This window comes from Phalacrocorax aristotelis, chromosome 1, assembly GCF_949628215.1.
Source record: "Phalacrocorax aristotelis chromosome 1, bGulAri2.1, whole genome shotgun sequence".
Lineage (NCBI taxonomy): Eukaryota > Metazoa > Chordata > Aves > Suliformes > Phalacrocoracidae > Phalacrocorax > Phalacrocorax aristotelis.
The window spans coordinates 189,902,354-189,917,353 of record NC_134276.1 but is presented as its reverse complement, the minus strand read 5'-3'; the positions used below and the strand labels follow the sequence as shown (position 1 = coordinate 189,917,353).

At 37.7% G+C, this 15,000-nt stretch overlaps 1 protein-coding gene across 14 annotated transcripts in view; it reads right to left on the bottom strand.

Moving 5' to 3' along the window:
* FOXP2 (forkhead box P2) overlaps positions 1–15,000 on the bottom strand; it is a 440,819-nt gene that overhangs the window by 55,431 nt on the left and 370,388 nt on the right. For 11 of the 14 annotated variants that reach the window (XM_075081092.1, XM_075081089.1, XM_075081088.1 and 8 more), the window contains 4 exons: positions 10,039–10,176; positions 8,663–8,860; positions 7,002–7,167; positions 395–608 (listed from right to left, as the gene is read on the bottom strand). In XM_075081092.1, the coding sequence (XP_074937193.1) occupies positions 395–608; positions 7,002–7,167; positions 8,663–8,860; positions 10,039–10,176 (716 nt within the window). Of the gene's footprint in view, positions 1–394; positions 609–7,001; positions 7,168–8,662; positions 8,861–9,010; positions 9,062–10,038; positions 10,177–15,000 lie in introns of all 14 variants that reach the window. The other 3 variants (XM_075081101.1, XM_075081098.1, XM_075081100.1) reach the window with 3 other exon arrangements.

Below are 15,000 nucleotides of genomic sequence, written 5' to 3'. Positions count from 1 at the left end.
GTGAAACCAGCAGTCTGATTGAACAGTAAGGGCCTGACTGCCAGATGTGTTGACTCAACTACGAATGGAACTATGCGCCTACAAAAGTGCCCACAATTCTGCATTAACACCTCTAACCCAGCACGCTCTGTTTTGTGATTTCTAATTTTTACCAAAACTGCCATAAGTTCATGTTATAAAACCACAGGCAGGTAATTGTAATTTTGTCTGCAAAATTCAACATAGTTATTGAAAATGATGCCCTACTGATACTGATTCTGAAGAATCGAGTCCCCACGATCTCTTAAGTAGCCTGTAGTAAGTGTTATTTTGTGATTGGAAATAATGTGACTTATGATGTTAAACAACAGCTTTACGTCAAAGGATAAGCAAAGTTGAAATCTGTCAGAATTACCTGTCTCGCCTTGCATTTAGAACTGAAGACTGTCCATTCACTATGGAATGATGAGTTATTGGTGGTGATGCTTTGGAAGTGGTGGAGGAGGTAGTAGAGGAGGAATTGTTAGTAGTGAGGTCTAGCCCTCCATGTTTAATGCCATTGTCTTCCATACTGTGAACTCCAGTCACTTCTTTCCATAACTGCTGAATCTCAGCAGGACTTAAGCCAGCTATAAAATGAAAGAGAGCCCCACTAATATAACAAAATAAAGAGTTTCATATAATGAGCTCAGTGTTACTAATGGATTAATGCCAACAATAAAGCTGATGCTGTTTTTTCAGCACAATCAATGTGTAGTAAAACATAAATTCATTTTTCTTCTGTCAGAATCCAGGTAATCTAACTGTCTTCTCTTACGTTATAAACAGTCCATTAGAAATCACGAATTTTAATTATATTATACTCCTTCTGAAAACACTGCTCAGGGATCAAAGGGTGAAAGCTACAAAGAACTTGCAACTACTTCTTGAAAAGAAAACAAAACCCAACTCTAAATATACTTCCAGACAATATTTTTGCTGTCTGCTTGATCAATTTCTTGACGTGGAAACATAACTCAATGCATCCACAGTTCACTGAGGTTTTATAATTCCTCTTAATCAAACGTGTAATGGAAAATAGAAAAACATATTACACTAAGGATACAAACATTGATATTCTCTTTAAACACTTAACAAGAGCAGGGAGTGGGGGAAGACTGGAGGGAGAAAAACCAGAAGACAAAAATGAAATCAATGAGATCATAACAGGTTTAACATTTGAGCAGAACGCATCTGACTTTCATTAATGACACCCCCATATTCATAGTCCTGTTTAATATTTACAAAAATTGTTCCATTTGAAAATGTGTCTGAAGAGGCAAAACCGAAGTGACTATCCAGAAGAACAAAACCACTACAGGGCAGAGCTAGCTACTGGTGACTGCTTTAGCTCTTCACCAAGCTGGTACCATTCAGTGGCACCAGGCTGGAAAGCCAACAAAACTGGCCCATTTACAACTCCCTCTACACAGATGAAATTACATGTAGTGGAGGCCATCAAATTCCTCCACTATTTTTGTTGTCCAGCCTTACTGTGGAAAATAAATTGTAGGGTTTGGCTAGGAGAAAGGAGACTGTCTCACCAGTCTCCTAGGGTGATGGGCAGCCATACAAAATTTGAAGAGCTTCTCAAACTTCTCTGCTACACGCACAGTACTATTCTGGAGTCTAGCCACCAGATCTTTGCAGATATAGCTTAAATTTGCTCTCTGCTCCACTTGCGGCCTGGAAACTTGTAGTTTCCAGGATTTATCCTCGGCCACAAATAGCAATGTCTCATAGAATGCATTCATACATCTGTGTTAGGGTTGTCTGGCTCAAGTTGAGCGCTTTCCATGAAGTCATGGAAACTTCCATTACAATGTGCTTCTGCCTCAAGTGAAGATTCCCAAAATACAGGCAAGAGAAGAGCTGTGAGCATTCATGCAGCTAAGGTAGGAAATTAAAATTTTGAAAGATGATGAGCTCAACTGAAATATATACACCTTCTGTCACTGCCAGCCTTTGTAAGTTTGACATCTCTCTTTTGAAGAACACTAAATTAAATGTAGAAAACAATGAGAGGCCCAGATTGCTTCTTGTGAAAGATCTGGTTTCATGGCCAGGTTTTTCAGCCTGACATGGTTTGGACCAGAGGTTTCTTAAAATCTAATTCTGTCTTCTGTATCTCATCTCAACAAGTGAAATCAGATAAGAGAAGCTCATGGTGTCTACATCTGCTGGAATGCAAAACATTCAAACTGCTGATGTTGTCTGAATTAAAATTTTGCTCTTTTATGAAAATGCTCACATTGATTGTCCTTCAGAAAAGGATTAAAATCTATCTATTCATTCAAACTCTTCATTGAGGATAGTTTTGTTGGGTAAACAAGATACATTAGAAAGATGTAAAGACTGTTCCTCACTGGCAAATCTGTTTATTAGATAATGTTTTACTTTGAAGACATAGGAACTCAGACTACTAAACCGGATTCAGCAAAAAAAATATGAAAAAGCACAGTAAGTTCCTTAATACTTCTCAATAGCTGTCTCACCATGAAGTATACAAAGCTATTAAAAAATAGACTAGTAGTGATTTACAGAAATAATAATTTCTGGAGGTAGTGTGGAAACAAATTGGTTGGAAGGTAATAATTTTTTTTTTAAATTATGAAAGGAGCTCATTTTTAGACTACTATTTTGTGTCCTGCTTCTCTACCTTAGATACCAACACCCATTGGCAAACTCGGTTAATGACAAAGTGAAAAGGAGCTGATTGGAATGTAAGTCTTAAAACTGGAGTTTATATCATATTTGTACAGCAAAAAGCTAGGTTTTAAGGAAGCAAGCAAAGAAGCCAGGCTCTAATTTACTGCATTAGAGAGATGGGTAACGGGAGTGATGGTAATACTAGTTGTAATTGTTTAATGAAGGTAAGTAATTACTGCCGTGTTCATGAGGTATGTTCCAGCAACACTGCAAATAACCCATTTTAGTGTGGTAAATAATAGTTGCCCGCAAATGTAATCACAAGTCAAAATGAAAAGTAATGTATTCATTTAGGTGGCATGATATACACAGTACATTATTTACTTCAAAGACTTCCCTTCCTCCTGCTGTCGAACAAAATAAATGAATTTTGTATTGAACAAAATAAAAACAAAGAATAAACCCATCTGTTTGAATAATCAGAGGGCAAACATATCATTGTGTGTTGCAGCGAGAAAGTTTTCATCAGAGATTATCAGACTCTGGGCCCTGGGGGAGCTGGGTAAGAGCCACCCCAGAAACTGGGTGAATGGATGAGGGCTGGGAGCAGCTGGAGCAATGGCCCTTCCCATGGGCAGGGGTCTCCTGCCCCTCTGGGCAACTGTTGGGCAGCCTCTTCCTCTGCGTGAAGCTAGCGACGGAGCTCTGTCTCTGGGCTGCCTTACTCACCTAGAGTTTTTTAAAATCAAAGTAAATTTCTCTCTGGGCTCAGGCTGGTTAATTTTATCACTTCTTCAGGGTACTCTGAAAGGCTGCCTTTTAGGATAAAAGGATTAAGGGCAGGCACTTAAAAAGTATAAAGTTAATAAGTGGATTTGTAATTAATTGTAAATTATGGCAATTTTGTAGTTTCTGTGTCTGAAAAAGTCCAACTCCCATTTTACAAGAGACCTGTAAAATGGCTAAAATTGCTGACAGATATTTTAGTCTGAATGCAAAACTAGGGTAAGTTTTAAAGTTTCACAGATTGTGATAACCCTCAAAACACCCTCTCCACACTACATTCAAGGAGAAAGGATCAGGAAGGATATCCAGGGTGGGATAAAAATTTGGGACTGTAATGAAAAAAGCAAATACTGATTTGCTATGCAGTTTACTAACACCAAGAATTTTGGGATTTTGAGGTTATTTTTGTAACTCTTTTCACCACTGTCTACTCTATTTTTTATGTTTGAATAAATACTTAATAAAACTACCACTTACAAACCCCATCTGTGCATCCGTTTTTTATTTTTCTTCATGGCCTGATTGAAACTTAGGGTTTTGGTTTTTTTCTGGTTTCTTTTTTTTCTTGTTGTCATTTGCAGTCCTTTGCATTTAGCTAGCATCAACGCAGCATTACATGGAAGTAACTCACAGCGAGGCACTGGCTTTGGATATGGCATAGTGAAGTTCTTGTCACAAAATAAATGCTAAAACACCTCTTGTACCTTACTTGCTATAGCTGATCATCAAGAAAACATAGTAAACATTCCTGTCCTTTAAAGGCAGAAACTACATCTGGAGCAAACAGTTTATATATGCAAACCTCACTGCTCTACTTGGAAGTTTTGTCTTTTCATACTAACAAAAGCAAAACCCATGCTCTTTGTCACTAACAATTTGTGGTTTACTGGACTCTTTATGACCAATAACTTATAAACATGAATCCCCCTATGTTTCTCTCGTTGTCCTAGCCATCCATGTCACTCAGCAATCTAAATGGATGCATATAAAAATACTTGTGTTACGTATATGTAAATCCTTCTGTATAACCATATTATACATCTTGCAGTACAGTGGAAGGAGAAAAATATCTTTTTACCACAACCAGTGTGTATTAGCTTAAATAAATTCTGAAGGTTTAATTTAACACTGCCACAGAAAATGTCTGTCATAAAATTTGCTAAATTTTATGAGAAAAACAAAGGAAGTTTGATCCTCTTACTTTTATGCATACCCCAATGCAGGGACATCTATGTTAAATCTAGGAAGTACTACTTGGATTTGTAAATATTGGATATATTTGGATGTATTTGGATGTGTAAATTTAAGATGTACGAGACAGACTCAACAGATCTGAAGCCTATTAATCTTCATTACATTGTTATTATCTGAACTGGGTGCTGCACCTTCCTATGCAACGCAGAATGTACTGTAAGGGAAACCCACGGAAAGACCTCCGAGCTGGTCACAACTCTGCATTTGGTTCTCTCTTTGTTTCAGCATCTTGCTAGAAAGACTTTCCTTCTTACCCTCGTCATTCTAACTTCACCTCACCTGGCACAGGGTGAGTGGCCTTTCTGGAGATGCAGGGAGGTTTTCCAGGGAAGCTGTCTTATATTTTTTAAGTTTGCACATCCACATCAAGGCTATGAAAAATCAAGGTCCTACAAATTCACTTGTGTACTTAAAGGAACCCTACATACACAGTAGGCATTAGAACCAGGAAAGAAAAACTGAAGAATTAAATACTTGACAGGAATTCATTATAATAAAAAAAATACCAAGGCAGAAGCAAACAGGATATTAATTTACTTTAAAAAGAACAAGCCAGATATATTTTAGCTGTAAAATCGTGTATTTTAATTTTTTGAGTATCAATCTTTTGTTGTCGTGACTTCAGTTAAATTCTTTGAGTAAAAGAAAGTTCTTTAAAAGAACTGTTTACTAGTTCTCCTAAAAATGTATTAAGAAAGGTATTATTTTTTCTATGTTTTCCTGTTAGAAGTGGATGAATGGATGAATTAGTTCATTAAACTAATGAATATCAATGCAATTGGGTAGGAGTGCTGAGGGAAATCTATGGGGATTGCTTAACGTGAGAGAAAACCCGAGGAATTCCTCTTGCAACAGATGGCACAAGAGGAGGCTGCAGAAGGTAAAGCTGTTCAGAGGGAGGTTGTGTTTCAATTGCCTTTTTCCATTCAGGTCCAATGTGACTTTGTACAAAAGGAAACCAGCATTACCAGTCTCACGTGACCAATTTCATGAATCAGCTTGCCTCCCCACTGCTATTCTCAAATAATAATATTTAGTGTGATAGCTTACTTAGTACTCTTTTTGGTTGCTGTAATTTTTGTAACTTTAGATATGCTTATGTCATAGCTTTTCCACACCACACGATGTATGGAATGTACACATTTATTTGTAATCTCTGCTTTCCAGGAACTGAGGTTTTTAGTAGGTAAGTCTTTCTCATGGCTTTTTTGTCTTTTTTTTTTTTTTTTTTTGTCTACCCTGTCATCTATACACTGTGTACTCTGCTTTTGCTCATCTAATTTCTGAAGCTTTGATTTCATAATAGTTACCTGGTGGAGGAACCAGACATATGTGCCAAGACCAATTAAAAGTAATATTGCCTATCATGAACATGGTCTAAACAATGCTCATTGCAGGACTGCAGCGTCAGAGATCAGAGTATTGTGTAATTTTTATGACAGACATTTAGCTCACCTTTCTGTGGTAACACAAACACATACCTCACAGGTTGTAGAGAGTCCTTCAGATGGGAAATCTTAGGCCTTATTTTAAAATATAAGCAGCATTTATTTCCAAGTTAATTTACTTTTCGAAAGTGTGTGCCATGTTTTCTCTCAACCGTGAATGTATTTGTGTCCAGTAGTAGAGTTTGAGTTCATTTTCAGCACTGAGAAATCTTGATCAAAGTGACAAAGTGATTTTTTTTCCCCAAAAAGTCTTTACTGTTATTTGTCAGTTACAATTCATTACTATTGGAATCATCACCTTCAAAACTTGTTATTCTATTTAACATATTTAATACAAAGGAATAGCAAAGAAAATGAACTTTAAGGTTTATCCCTAAATTCACCTTGTCATAAATTGAAGATTCAAAGTGCTTTTCAATGCTTTCAAACTCTTCTCTTAGAAGAAAAAAAGAAGCTAGTTTTGGAATGGCTTTAGTATCATTGTCTGATATACTTTATATCTGTTCACTTATATTAAATGAAATTATAACATTTCCACTAAACCAGATTTCAGTAATTCCTCAGAGAAGAGCAATGGTGTTTGAATTTTGTTGCTATTAGAAATTATTTTCAGCACTTAAAGCTAATAAATATGCATCTTATACCTAAGAAAAAACAATCAAGAGCTGTTTTCTTCCATAAAAGTATGCTGTAAAATTTATCAGCCTCATGAAAATTTGGTAATATGAGTAATAAAGTTCTAATAATAAAGTGTCATAACGGCAAACTGCTGAAGTTCAGCTGAAAATGTAACAGTTAACAAAGTTGTGAATTAGAAATGACTCCATTCGTATATTACTCAAATACCTTGTGGCAGAGACTGGACAGGAAGAGCAGACTGGCCAGGTGGGATGGAAATGAGTCCCTGACGCTGAAGGTTCAGCAGATGTTGCTGCTGCTGAAGTTGTTGCATCTGGAGGAGCTGCTGCTGGAAGACAAGCTGCTGGGCTGCCAACTGCTGCTGCTGCTGCTGCTACACAGAAAAGGGGAAAAAAAAGGGCAAATGCAGCACAGAGTAAAGCATGCAGTGAAGGCTAGAAAGCCAAAAATGTAAAATCAACTCCTTTCCCTTTAATCTCAGTTATTAAATAATAATGCTATTTGTAGAATACTCAGGCAGTGAAAGCGTTTGAAATTTTCTATTATATTCATTCAAGCTATTAGGTGTTAGGGAAAATGGCAAGATACACTTAATGACACACTAAAGCAAAGGGTCAAGAGAAAGTATGTAACAGCTGTTTCAAACACACACAAAAAAAGCCCAGCTCATGGCAGATGATAACAAATTTATCTATGCTAAAAGTGTAACTCTCTACAGCAGCCTGTGATTCAAAGGCAGTCTTGTTTTTCCAATTGACTAAGTTTGGTCTGCAGTGGCCCATGAACGCGGTCTCCAGTGATCTATTAGTAAACTGGGATGTAGCCTTCATTTCACTGGCCTGTTGGCTCTTCCTCTTCTCTTGTTGGAATATATTAAAAGGAGCACTGCATTCAAGGCAACGAAGTGCCCTATTATGGAGCAAAAGTATAAGTTCCAGTTTTGTGAGACATTTCAAGACAAACTGGAGTCTGCAAAGACTCAGGAGGGTATGAGAAGGCAGTCACACTTCAGAGAAAGACAAGCTGCTGTGGAAGACCTTTCCTTTCTAGTTTGGGGAAAAGAGAAACTTCTGATGCGCTCACTGGAAAACAGACTGCATAATGGAGCAAGTCATGTGGATTGCCCAGAGCCTCCGGAGAAATACGGGAGCAATTTCTATTCCGTAGTTGATGGCTGTCTGAAATTCTATTCACAAATCCAAACAGAAACAAAGCCTCAGGAGGTCACAACTGCTTCCTCGACGTTTGCATAATGGGCAGGTTGAAGACAACGTCTAGGATACCTGCTGATCAATTTAACTACTTCAACATGTTTTGTTTGTATTATGTTTATATTTGATGCAGTTTGCTGACAAGTGCAAGCTAGGCCTGAGAAACCCGCCTGTCAGGTTGATTTATGAGCACATCAAACTGTAACTTTCTACTCGCCACTCCAAACCTACAGTAGCAGTTCATTAATCAGGGGCCTGTGACTTTGAAATCTGTGCTCAATCGCTCTTTTTCAGCCACGGACTAAATTTGCATGCTCTCTGAGCTGTGCCACTGAGAAAAGTAAGGCTCCTTCCCCAACACAGATTGCCTGTGAATACAAGATAATCAGTACGGTGTCCACCACACAGCTTGTTCCTTGCACACTCGGATTCATTAGCGAACATTAGACGACAGCAGCACTAGACTGCTCAAATCCTATGTCTCAGAAAGGGGAGCAGGAGAATTATACCAGCACCACTATTAAGCACAGTAAAAACATAAGAACAAATCTTTGATAGCTGCATCCTTGCTACAGGAGAAAATCTGAACTAGCCATGTCTTTTCCAAGCTTCTGACAGCTCAGACTAGTATGCACCAGCAAGGGTCTTAGCTCCTACCTCTTTTGCTTGCTTTCCTGGATGCTGTTGCTGCTGCTGTTGCTGCTGCTGTTGCTGCTGCTGCTGCTGTTGCTGCTGCTGCTGTTGTTGCTGTTGCTGCTGCTGCTGTTGCTGCTGTTGCTGCTGCTGTTGCTGCTGCTGCAAAAGCTGAAGATGTAACTGCTCTTGCTGTTTCTTGTAAAACTCTTGTAGTTGTTGCTGAATAAACCATTTTGACTTTAATAAATAAAGGCAAAAGTTTCAAGTATTATAAATCTCCTAAACTCTTCTAGATTGGCATATGGTAGCGTAGCCATTAAGAATCACCTCATAACAAAAAATGTGATTTGAAGAGGCAGATCTACATACATTTTTTTCCAAGGCGGTTCTGAAATTTTCCAATGCAGATTCCAAAATATCCTAAACAGAAGGGTATAGAAAATCTGTATTCTAAAGGGAATGCAAGAGCCAAATTAACTCCTCAAATAACTCTACCTAAGTTTCTCACATGTCCTATATAACAAATCAGAATCTGTACTCATCCACTTGCAAGAAACCTACAAGTCACTAAGGCCAAACTAAACTGTCTCTTTCTTAGGGGAAAAAAGTAATTAATCTGTCAATCTGTTTAGTGGGATGCTGGATTCACAAGTGAAGGTGAACTGCCTGTAATGATCACGGTAAAGGGATATTAAAGTGTTTAAACATACAGTGATTGAGCTATGACTATGACAAGCAGACGCATCATTTTCTGTATGACAATTAAGCACCCAACCAAAAATCCGCTCTGTGTTACACTGTGGTACTGATCACTGACACTACCTTTATTGTATGAATAACAAGTTCATGGATTCTTCACTTAGCTGCCAGACTTTGTGCTAAGGAAACTCCAACCTCCTCCTTCTTTTTAGCCTTATCTGGGACAAATTTTTTTGATATAAAAACAACCAAAATAAAATAACTTTTTCCCATGATGAAGCAAGCTGTTAAGTTCAAATTTCATAACCGCATACCATTTATGTGACTAAAGGGAGCACTACAGTGTTATGAATTTTAAAGCAACAATTACCTACAACTCTATTTGCACTTCCTTTGGCAAGTCTACAATTAAAATGTGCCTAAGCACTTAAAAATTTAAATATAAATTTGTTTGGTATTTGTAATGCATCTGCCACTGCTGCTGCCGCTGGTTTTAATATATTATTTAATGTTTCAAAATTGCATTTTCACACTTCTGGAATTAAAACAAGAAATTTAAAAACTGAGAAGTTTCACATTAATTTTAATTCTTTTTGGTGTAATGGGCAGTAAAATATTACAAAATAAGACCATTAAATCTGGCTGACACTTGTGCGAATGCCCTGTGCTAACGGTCCAAAGCAGGTAACCCACATTACCTGCTGCAACATAACTGCTTGCTGCTGCTGGAGAAGTGCTTGAAGCTGCTGCGGAGACAACACTTGCTGCTGGAGAATCTGCTGCATTTGCTGAGGGGTGATCACCTGGGGAGTCATCATGGCCACTGACACAGGCACCTGCACAGGGAAAGAAAGATATCATTGTCAAATACATCTTAGTTTGCCGGCACCATAGCTGTACATCTTTTTTATTTTGTACCAAAGATGGACCATAATTTTTTACATAATATTTATCACTGCAAAGTTCCAGGTTCAGTCAGAATCTGTTATTTTAAGACCACAGTACTGTGGCACTCTATTTCCAGAGGCATCAGATTCGATCAGACTCAAGCTTTATGTTTCGCATCTCTTATGTATTTCTGCAAAAAATTTAAGCATTGGCTAGTACAAATGTGTATTTAAAAATAAATGATCACATGGCAGGGCTCTCAACATTTCATAATCAATCATCTTATCAAGTGTCATAATGTTACGAATGGAAAAATCTATTGAGACTGTCTCAAAAGATATGATTAAAACAGACAGCAAAATAAGTATCTTAAAGCAGTAAATGTTTTACACAATCAAGACACTTAGCCTAGAAAAATATTTGTGTAATACATCACTTCAGTATAGGAAAATCTTTCTGGCTCGGCTAGTCTTTTAAGGAAGTCTGATTTATACCAGGGAAAAAAAAAGCTACAGATATATCAGAGTACGGAGCAAGGGTTGCCACCTCAGTCACCCAGTCTCTGCAGAGAGAAACGTCTTCTCAGTCACTCCTAACTGAAAACTGAAAGTTGGGGACCCTTGTCATAAGATTATTGGTTTGTCCGTTAAAATTTAAGAATGCATTTTTGTGCAGGTTGCTCTTTTGGACACAGCTTTATTGTCCGTTCATTATACACTGAGGTGAAGTGCATACATATATGTAAACACTGACCTACACACATGCTCTCAGGAATATATGTGTGAGTGGGAAAAACACAGCAAGGATGTGTGGTTGTGTACCACAAGAGAGAAAGGTCCTGTGGAAGAGCTGGAGGTATGTGCCCAGCCACTGCAGAAGACACACTGTGTGAAAGGTCCTGCTTGAGCTAACCAGGACACAGTCGAACAGCTGTCAGCAGGCCAAGCTTTCCACCCATGAAAAAGCAGCCACTCACTTGTCTAGCAAAATTCAAATGTTTTTTTGGTGTATAATAGCAAGCTGGCATATAAATACTGCTTTGTGAGATGTTTGTAGGACATTGCAGTCTTCTGTAAATCAGCAAAAATATTATTGTTAATAAAATAAATCACAAACTAATTTTCAGGGGAAAACATTCTAATATTTCTATTGCTTCAATCTATTCTGAAATACTTTGCATAAATGTAACACTTAGAAGATAGGAGAAATACAAGTCTGCTTAAGTTTACTTTTAGAAGAAAGTACTTCATCTAATACTACACAGAATACTACTTTTCACACAATTCATCACAGCATAAATTCAGGTTTTAAACCACTGACTAATTAAGGGTCTGAAAGTAAAAGTACCTACTATTAATGAAAAGTCTGACAGTTTATTGCAAACAACAAATGAATTTTGAGGCTGAAAATTCTGAAGGTCTTACCCTAAAATACAAGTGGAAGAGACAAACCAGACTTCCATTCAGAACCAGACACCGGGATGGCACGTGGGGATGTGCATGTGGAATTTAATCTCAGCTACCACTAGACTCTTTTTGTCAATAGAACAAGGAAATCCCAAGGAAAGTTGATCTGCTCTAGTTTAGGCATCTATTTTAGCATGGGATTAACCCCTCTCTGAATGTGGCTGTCTCTCTCCTTTGAGTGTAGACTCACTTTGAGTGGGCACCTAACTTTCAGCTGGTTAATGCTTGTTGTTACACCTTCTCACATAAAGAAGTTTTGTAGTATTAGAAACACTACATCCCTGTGCAACAATGTTTTATTCTAAGTCTACCTGGTCCTAAGTGCAGGCCAACCTGTTTTTTACAACTTTTGGATGCATGAGCAAAGAGTAAAATTCACTGACTGGATTCAGTGTCCAACTCCCGCTAAAGTCAATAAGAATCTCCTCTGTTTACATGAGATCTGAACTTCTTGTAACAATTTTCCCTCAGTGACGCTATTCAATTCCACGTCATGCAGAAATGAGAAGGCAGAGAGGAAGATGGACACCCTCCCGATTAAACCATTACCTTTAATCTTTAAACCCTGCAAGAACTTTCCTAACACTTACATGCTTACTAACATAATACATAGCAAATGGTGACGGTGTTGCACACTTGTTACTTCACTTCTCCTTTTACCTTTATATACTCTCTGTCTTCCCTGTCTTGTGCATTTTCAAACACACAAGTAAAAATCCTGATCTAAACAGAGTGAAAATCAACTTAACTCTGTAAGTGGCACTGATTTATTCATGCTCTGTGCTAAAGACTCGAGCCAGTAAGATGTGCAGTAAGACTTGCGCTGCCACAAGAGTCCTCTATTTCTCAGTCTGAATTACAGCTTCCCCTTCAGCAGGCACATTTCTGCTAGCTTTTGTAGTGTCTGCTCTGAATCTCCCCGGCTGTGTACTTGCACTTATATTTGGAGACACACCTGCTTTGTGGTGCACTCTAAGAGCTTTTCTCTTCAAATTTGTTTTTCCTGTACTTTTCAACAGTCACTTTCAACTGTATAAGCTGAAGTAGGGAACCTAATTCACCTGTATTTCAGTGTGATGGAGAAAAGCATGAAAAAACTGGCAGTCAAGATCATAGTAAAAGGACTTATTTTTGTAGATAATACTGTCTTTAACAGAATTTTATGTGAGGATCCATATGTGTGTGTCACACCTGATACATAGGTTCTTTCCCACAGGTAAAGGACAAAGCATTTTGAAAACTGCTTGAATTTTAAATTAGCAAAATGTATCAAGCAAAGAGATTCCTCTAATTGTAATTAGGTAATATAAATTGGTACATTTCACAGCCTTCAGTGATACAGCAGACTGCACTTCATTTCTTACTGGCGTAGTGTTACTGTGCTATCTGGGTCGTAAGACTATCAGAAACTTGATATTTTATGGCCAATTATGTGCATTAGGCATATTTCTTTGGTTTACTGTCTGTGTTTTTCAAGATTTCTGATCTGAATTTAAAAAAATGTAGCAAAGAGGCAAACTCTGACTCTTTTTCATACAAATCTCTCAATGTATCTGAAGTCAGTTCAGGTAGAGGACAGTAGAGGGACCCAGCAAAAACATATGATCAAGTGAATGATGAGGTTCGTTTGAGTGGGCCACAAACTCCCACAAATTCTCAGTCAGACCTCTCATGAAAAACTGAAGAGACAAAGTGAAACACGTGATTTATGACTGCAACCCATTTGTTACAAGATGTCCTCAAAGGAATTGAACTCCCAACTCTGTCATGAAGATGACCGGGTACAGCAAGCCTACAAAGCTCGATGGGTCAGGCAGCCTCTGAGGAACACGTAAATTTGTCGACTCCATGATGGAGGCTTCATGTTTTGAAGAGTTTATCATGTTTCTGATGCAGGCTGTCCCCCGTTTCTTTGGATTAGCTTACAAGTCCCTCTAAATAAAACTATAGATATGTAAATAAACACATTTTTAACACATCTAAATAGCATTTTGGGCAAAACCAACTGTAAACTGCTTTATTTCTACATCTGAATGTACTAATTAAAGGAGAGCTATGACACAGAATGAAAATGTTGACAGTGGAAATTAGATGAACGTGGCTGCAGAAAGGAAGATAGAACTTCTTTAAGGCTAAAAAATCTGGGTTTCCCCCAGATCAATTTAATAGAGAAACGGTGGAGGCTGAGCTTCTGTATTTAACACCACTCTTCTGCCATACATGAAAAATTCAGCTTTACCTGTAAAGAAGCTTGCCAAGTAAACGCTCATCTACTGTTCCTATGAACTAACCGATAACAGGAACCATACAAATTTATATTTTTTTTACATTACCTACAAAAATCATATTCCTAATGGCACAAATGGAAGGCAGCATAAGTAGCCTGCACCTCCAGTAAGCTTCTGCATTTTTTAGAAGCCTTGAAAAACTGCACACATATTTTCAAGAAATGTTGATCAATCTGAATTCGATTAAAACCAAATGCAACCAAAGGAGAAGCATTATTTTTATTCCAAGTTCTTTTTATTTTGACAGATATTGAAAATGAAAATTACATGCAGAACTTGACCTTAGTTTTTAATGCTTTCAAGGAGAATCACAAAATCACATATATTAGTCACATTCCGAGCCAGTTCAAGGTATGCAGGAATTATTTCTTTGTTACAGATAGAGGAAACAGGTCACAGCCTTTAAGTAATTAATCCAAGGTCACAGGATATTTTAAGTGGCAGATCTGAGAACGGAACAGATCAGTAAGACAAGTCTCTCTCTGGTTTATTGAAAGAGGTGTAATTAAACATTTAATGGAGAAACTTCTCTCTGTAGGCTCCTTCTTTTAAAAATAAATGGAGGTGCAAAAGCACACATTCACAGTGCAGGATCAGGCTCTCTAGCAAGAAAAGATTATTTTAAAAGAAGAAACTCCTGCATCCTTACTCTTCCCACTTTGGAAATGTGTAGAGTGTCTACCATAATAATAACCTTTTGAATCTTTCTGGTTTTACAATATTAAAAAGAGCTCAGACTGAACCCAGTGCTATTTGTAAGCTGCTCATAACTAGCGAACAAGGACATATAACGATCCCCCTAGATGGACAGTACCTACCACTCAGTTTTATACAGCTTAGATAAGGTTACATGCTTCTGAAGCATTTGAAAACATAAACTATGACACAAAGTACTAGCATTTATCAACAGAGAAACACCAAGACACATGCAACAGGAAGAATAACAAAGTAACAAATAAAACCCCGTTTTGTATCATGACTCCCATTTTCCATGTTTACAGTGGAATTTAATTTATTA